Source organism: Anopheles maculipalpis, chromosome 3RL, assembly GCF_943734695.1.
Source record: "Anopheles maculipalpis chromosome 3RL, idAnoMacuDA_375_x, whole genome shotgun sequence".
NCBI lineage: Eukaryota > Metazoa > Arthropoda > Insecta > Diptera > Culicidae > Anopheles > Anopheles maculipalpis.
The window spans coordinates 36,152,888-36,160,476 of record NC_064872.1 but is presented as its reverse complement, the minus strand read 5'-3'; the positions used below and the strand labels follow the sequence as shown (position 1 = coordinate 36,160,476).

The 7,589-nt window shown below is 44.3% G+C and overlaps 1 protein-coding gene across 1 annotated transcript; it reads right to left on the bottom strand.

Moving 5' to 3' along the window:
- Window positions 1-5,935: 5,935 nt before the first annotated feature.
- On the bottom strand, window positions 5,936-6,835 carry LOC126565140 (general odorant-binding protein 45-like). The gene has a single exon (XM_050222288.1). It carries the CDS (start codon window positions 6,833-6,835, stop codon window positions 5,936-5,938), a length of 900 nt encoding a protein of 299 aa, XP_050078245.1.
- Window positions 6,836-7,589: the final 754 nt, after the last annotated feature.

Genomic DNA, 7,589 nt, shown 5'->3' with positions numbered 1-7,589 from the left:
GGAAATACATGAAAAAACGATCTCAGCTAAAACTGCTCTTTTCCATGGAGGCGCCCAGTCGTTTGTGATCGATGGAAACCTGCAGTTTGACGTTTGTCGATTCGTATGACAGTTGTAAACTGTATCGGCACTAGCGAGAGCAAGGGAAGCGCCGATGCAATTGGCAGACGTTATCAGTTGGACAATGTGGATAAGCGAGCGACTGACGGACTGACTGACAACTGCCGATTTCAGGAAAAGGAAGAACGTTGAAAAAAACGAGTTTTCATTTGATTAGAAATGCAACCTGCATTGCGCAGTGTAGAAAAGGAAAGGGATATCGATGCATTGACAGGGAAAACGGAGAACACCAACGGATGGGAAATCATACCAAAATGAATCAGCAGGACGAAAGGCATATGAGAGAGAAAAAAAGTACAGGATGGGAACAAACATGTCCATCCATCCACATTCTGGCCGGATGTCTAATCTCGCAAACGTCAACCGAGACAACTGGTGGAACTACGACCACGTTTGTCATCACGGGGAACTGAAGAGAAAAACCGCTACAGAAGGAAGCCCCGGGAAGAGGAAGCGCGGTGACGTTCGATAGCGATAAGCCCGTTACCGATAGAGTCCAACTGTCGAAAAGAGTTTGACGTAGGGAATTCTGTTTTTCGAAGCTTCTTTTTTTTTTTGGAGGTGATCTTTACAAGGTTGGCATCCATCATGGCTCTCGCGAAACCCTTTCCACGGGTGTTTATTGATTTGATGCACTCACATACCAAATTGTAAAGGAGAAAATCACGGCGGCCTGAGGTGACGTTTGTTTAGAAATCGGTGTGTGCGGGTTGATTCGTTGGAACTATTCTTGAACATTCCCTCGTCGATGGTAACCACGTGTTTGGTCTTTGTTGTGAGTGTGATCGAGTCTTGTTGTATGCGAAAGAGACCCACACAGACGATGTCAAAAAAGCAAGTTCCGTGGACAAAAAACCTTCAAACAAAACGCAGACCTAAACACATAGGGACACAACGCATCATTGTGCCGGAAGAATCATTGTCGGTACATCGCGGTGCATACGAAATGCATTCGACTTGTGCGCTGACGGCAAGAGTAGTTTCAATTGATATCCGTGGAAACGTCGAATTCCGGTCACTGTGTTTGCTTTCGCCGATGGTTGATGATGGCAATGGCGGTGGTCTTTCGTTTGGCGTTCGATTAGGAACGAAGTATCCTGGTCTGGTTCATCTTTACCAAGGCAATGGCGATCCCAACAGTGTTTGGATCAAATTCATCAAACCATCCATCGACGCACCAATGAATGGCACTCTGTTCGATATTCCCTCACAGCACAATTTCTTTCTGGGAAACTTCATCAGACTGAGCTTGGATGGGAAGCGTTGACAATCGTCATTCACAATCAAACTGCAGTCGAAAAGCACCTTCTCCGAACGGAACTGGGTGTTCCAATTGGGGAGAAAATGCCTCTCACTTTCCGACCAGGACACATTCTGTCGCAGGGAAAACGCACCAAAGGATGTTACCGATGGGAAGTACGCGATTGCACTCCACGTTGCGTTCGACGTTGGGCCTCTTGTAGTGGAAAAAGCGCGTTTCTTGTGTGGTACCGCGGTTTCATTTTTAACTCAACCGATACACTCCGTCCATTGTTGAAGGGCGCAATGAACCATTGGCGCGAATTTGTGATGCAGTTTCCTGTTGGAGTAGACGGAACAACAGCTTCTCTGCTTGAAGCAGTTTTTCCGTGGAATTTCGCCAATTTTTCTCTGACTGCGATGAAAGAAACATGGAACAGGGCAAAAGGGATGCTTTCGGGTCAATTGTAATCGACCGTTGATGCACTGAAGTTCAAGCCTCGTCCGCGAACGGCATGGAGAATGTCATCCGGACAAAAACACTGACCACATACGAAACAGCGGGTCGCAAGGATCGGTGTCCTGTGGTTCGTTCGGTTGTTCCGCGTCGGAAGCTCAGCAAATGCACGCATCATTGAGGAAACCATCGTTTTAACGCGAAGGCAAATAGGTTTTTGTAGGATTTCTAGAGCAGAGCTGCAGATTCGGGAGGATGTACGGCGAGAAGACCATGATGGCGTTTGACAAGAAATTTGATGAATGTTTGAAGTGATTAGTTTAGCATTGAGAAACATTTAATTGGACTCGTTCTGAAACAATGAATAGTTTAATTGTTTAATTGCCAGCGTTTAGGGTTTTCAGAGGAAAATAAATTGATGTTTTTGCTTGTATATTTGATGTACCTTAGGTGAAAAGGAGAAGCAAGTGCTACTAACGAGTGACTGTATAGATTGATTCGTGTCCTGACCAGGATTTGATTGGTGCCAATGAGAAGAAACGGATGATAATGATTTTTAAAACTTGGATTTTATGCTAGTTTGGTAGAAGTGATTAATAATGTAATTAAAATATCAATTTTAGGAAAACAATTTATATAAAAATGAAGGTCTTTCAGACCGATAGACGGTCCGATCATTTTTTTCATAAAGGACGGCCAGGTCGTATTGCTAGAGGGTGCATTTAATATCAATAAAGCCAGTAAATCTTCGCCAGCTTCGTCCGAAACAACGTCTGCTTCCGTTTCTTATCAGTGCTCGCGCCAGCATCAGGGATACAAACTTCAATCAATCGCTCATGATGGTGCCAATTTCGTTTTAAATAACTGCAACACGAAGGGAAAAACCTGATGAGAAAATGCTCGAACGATATGCAATGACTGCAGGTCCGTTGATTTTTCTTCCTCAATCGCCATCGTTTGGCTTGAGCCGGATCGAAAAAGCAAACATCATTGCTTTGGATCGATTTCCTCTTCAGTCGATCAATCATGATGTGGAGAGAGAAGAAAGAATAAAGTAAAAAAAAAGAAAAAGAACGCTTCATCTTTACATCAGCCGTACGGAAGTAGGAAGATGAGTGAGTGAAGAATCGGCGGACATGAGGGTTTTGAAAAAAAAGGAACTAAAGGGTAAAAATAAAACAACGAGTGCAAGATGCAGCGGGTGATTTTGATGACTCCTAAAGAAGAATGTGCACTTGCCGGGTAGGAACTCTCCCTGGAAGCCATTCGATTAGCATTCGAGGCCTGTCAGCCAGTCGACCGGAAGCCGATACGAGTGAACGCTTCATTCCCGGTGGCCACTTCACCGCAAAGGCGATAGGGAACGAGAGCTGGCGGAAGTTCAGGATAACGATGTGAAAAACGGGGAGACTTAAGTGTTAGAACAAACAAAAAAAAAGGCTAGTCTTTGAACAAATGATAAGCACGATATTGCAGGATGCAGAACTGAAGTAGGAAAATCGAGGAAACCGAGCAATTCTCTACTAAGGCGGGCGAGAACGATTCACTCGAGATCCTGATGCACCAGGATGATTGAGCAGATTTCGAAACTTTTCCTAGTGGAAAGGACCTCTACCATTTTCCGAATCACATACACTGCAAGTAGGAAATCTTCACGATACTATGATTTTAAGAATCCTCCCTTTCAACCCTTTGACCATCGTTCCCAAGACAAATTTAGTGAAGCTGTCGTTTAGCGAAACAAAGTTTCAGGCTTCATCCGGTTTTGATTCCTCACCACTCACAGCCATCTTTGGCCAACCAACTGAGGCGATATTTATTCTTTTTCTTAGCTGCTTCAATGCTCCCACTCCGTCCATGGAACAGGAGAGAGTGCATTGGTGAGTGTGGGTGTGTGTCTTGAAGGATCCCTCGAACGTCCTCGTCGTGCCCGCTCGTTAGAGTCGTTATCAGTGGCGATGCAACGTTCGTTCGGAACGTTCTTTGCCCGGTTTGACGCTTCATAAAGTTCATCATCATTTCCTCATCGGCGTTTCCCATCCTCCAGAGCATACCGGGGATGCATTCCTTGGCTGCTGGCACAACGATTGCTGCATCCTCTTGCACGGATTGCACATCTTACACTTGGGCACTCTATGTGTGTGTGTGTGCTGAGTGCTATCCGTAGCTGAAGAGAACGGCTATCAGTGCGAAGTGATAGCTCCACGCCATGGAAAGGCAGGAAATCACTGAATGCTGCGAATGCGTCGAAGTGGGAGAACTTGGAAAGAACTCGCTTCCTCTGCGAAAGTTGTCTCGTTGGAGGAACTGGAAAACCGGGAGCTGAAGAAAAGACGAAACGATCTGCAAACACACCGTGCGGCAGCTCTTGCACTTAAGGAAAAAGAAGGAAAAGGGGGCTTCTGGTGGGTTGGCTGTGTCTGCGAAGAAAAGGTTGTGCAGTTGGACTGATACCGAACATGGTTGCATCCTAGGACTTCCTATCACTGTGTTGCCTCGCAGTGGAATCGGATTCCGGATTGGTTCCGAACGCGTCAAACCGTCCGACCACAATCCTTCGCTTCTTTTCCCCATGCTGTCCCAGCGGTTGGATGACGTTAAATATTATTTATAAAATTTCGTATCACACAATTTATTACAAAAACTGCATCGCACCAGATTTGTTCGACTGCGAACGCGATAAAGCGGCCATGCATTCGTGCTGTGAGTCTCTGTCTGTTCCGTTGTATCTGTCAGTGGTTTGTAGAGAAGGAAAAGAATCAAGAAAGAGGACAAGCAGGAAGTGGTATTCATGCTGTGTCATTGTAGAGATTGGGCGACTTTGAAGCCTGAAGCCTTGGTGTTGATTTTCTTGCTTCACGAACAAGCAGCAGCAAGGAGCAGTTTCTAAACAGCCATTCCGACCAGTTTCAACAGAAAGAAGGACACCTAATCCGACATCGTTTCTCGCTCGGTTCCAGCTTCTGTCGTCCCGACAAACCGAGGACACGATAAACGACGACATTTTATTTCCGTTGTCGTAATAATATTCGGAAAGATTTTCGGGAAGCACCGGGAAGTAGGGAATGGAATTGAAAAATGCACGACTTTGAGCATGAACCAAGGGACAGCTTTTCCCATTTCCGGTAGGATCGAGAGTTCTACGATCGAGTGCTTTCCCATTTTTCGTACTTTTTCCATAGTACAGGGGAAGGTGGTGCCTAGAAGGTTGGAAAATATCATCGAACGGTCGGATCGGTTGTTTGCATAATGATGAAGACGTTCGATAGGTTCCGATTTTGACACTCCATTATCGGGTAAAAGTTGGTGTCGGATTATTGCCATTTACTTCGAGCTGGATGGACGATAAATGGCTGCCGGAATGGAATGGTTGGCAATGTAATCTGCATTTTGCACACGCTGGTTAGACGATTTTTATGTGAAGTAGTTCGAAAAGGATATTACACACATTTGATGATCTTTACGGAGCATACATTCTGGCACTGACTGGCGGTGGCCTTTTATCATATTCGTTTAACTCAGTGGACTAAATTAACAAACCAATGGTATGGGCTATAAATCAAACATTTTTCACTTACACAGTAACGAAACAATCGATCTTGTAGTGGTAAACGAAGCAAAGGATCATCGTTCGGTCTCATTCCATCGCATAAGGAAACTTACCTGGAAAGAGAAAAAAAGAACATGTGAAGGAAAAAGGGATAAATATCGAAAAGAAACATAAAACGCCAATATGGCCTCGAGAATGTCGCGTCATGGCGAAATTTATGCACGGTCACACAGTGTTGCACGACACCGTGGAATGGCCGTTTGCCGAAAGGATGCTGCTATCAAAGATGACTTCAACCTACTGGGGCAGTAGCGTTTTCCTTTTTAAGCAGAGACAGTTAGGGCAAATCGGCAATAAATTTCACCATCGCTATTTCACCATCGTGTTGCGAGCAGAAATAGCGAAATCTATCACCATATCCGGAATACACACCAGGAAGTTTCAGTACCCCGCGAAGCGTAGTTTATTTACTGTTTATTTCCTCCCGGAAGGATTGAACCGATTTTTCGATATGGATTCTATTTACAACGTTTAACAAAAATGCACAAGAGGAGCTGCAAGAGGTTTCGCTATTCAGTTTGTTTTATTTTGCTTGATGAACAACAGTTTGACTTTATCGCTGCTTCGTCCGATGACGCGGACATGACAAGCTTTAAAATGGGTATTATACGTTCAAATATGGGCAGTAGAGTATCTGCAAAGTAATAACATTCGTACAGAGAGCGTGCAGCTAGCGAACATTCGTCATATCCTTCCCGGCGTAGTCGAGTTACGCAGTAGTCCCCTTCTAGATCGTTGTTGTAGGCATCCGAGCTGGGTGGACCAAACTGTAGCTTAAACCGGTCGGCAAATGGTCCGTGATGGTCAGAATAAAGTCCGGTTCGAATGACGAAACATCGGAGCAAACAACGGGACTCGTCTGTGGCAAGGAACAGTTCAGCCGAGCTGGTATAGTTCTCGAAGTAAGACAACGGCAAACTCAACACGTCCAGACAAAAATGCATCGTTTCGGCAAGCCGTTCGTCACTCAGTGGAACTACTTTGGGACAGTTCAGTAGCTCTCCGTACTGCTGCAAATAACACTGGAACGTTTCGAACGCACGATCACACAGTTCATCTCCCTCCGGAGCTTTGTTCTCGATGCACATGCGCGTACGCTCACAATAAGTTGAATCTGCAGGGTCTGGTAGGAAGTACTGGGCCATTACATGCTCGTTAAGCGTTCCTTCCGAGTTCCACCAGCGCAAAATCAACCCGACGCAGCGGATCATTAGTTTGGTTTTAGCATCGTTTGAATAATTGTTCACCAAGTACTGGTAGAGCCGATGCTTTGGAAGGTTTAGATATGCCACACACTCGTGCTGTGCCTGGACAAAACTTTTTTCGATCGTATTGTGATCGCTGAAGGCGAAGGCACCAACGAACCCTATAAAGACTAGTGCACCAACACACAACCTAGCGGCCACCATCGTGAAGAATTACTAAGACGTTATGAGACAAAAAGCGTATGACTTTATAGGTGGTTTTATTAGCGAATGGCGATCTTGTAAAACTGTGGAACGTGCTCTCGAGCGTAAACAGAACCATTAATCGTTAACGGAAACAGGAACAACCTTACAATGACATGTAGGACGTTGCTGATTTTGAGGTGGTTTGATGTGAGTGTTACAAGCTGTGGATATAATTAAAACATATACAATGCCGGAAGCGAGCAATAGAATGTCAAGAATCCGTTTGACATTATCTATAAAGAAATAACAGGAGTGTATTTGAGTATGGTGTATCATAGGTCGAGAAAAATCAGCAGATACTTGTTCAGTTATGAACATTTTCTCTCTTCCACACATGTATTAAAGACTGCAGCGATGTAAATGAGACGCACAATTTTATTGACTCTTTTCAAGCACGGTTTGATAGGAAATAAGCGTGGTATCTTTTACGGATTAAAGCCTTTCTAGCTAATTTGACTTAATTTTACCCCATGCTGGGGAGACCAGCATCGCTAACACTGCGGTGCGAAATATTTTACAAATACTTGTTGACAGTCTCTTCAAAACGTTATGGTTATAGTTTTCTCCATTTTCAAACTATTGCGTTAGCTCAGTCTAAATAAGATACTTTGAAACGTATCAACATTAAAAATCATTTCGATACATAAACAATATTTGATACAGCTTGAACAACAATTCAATTCCTAAGTAAAACTGTCTATATGTTTTTATG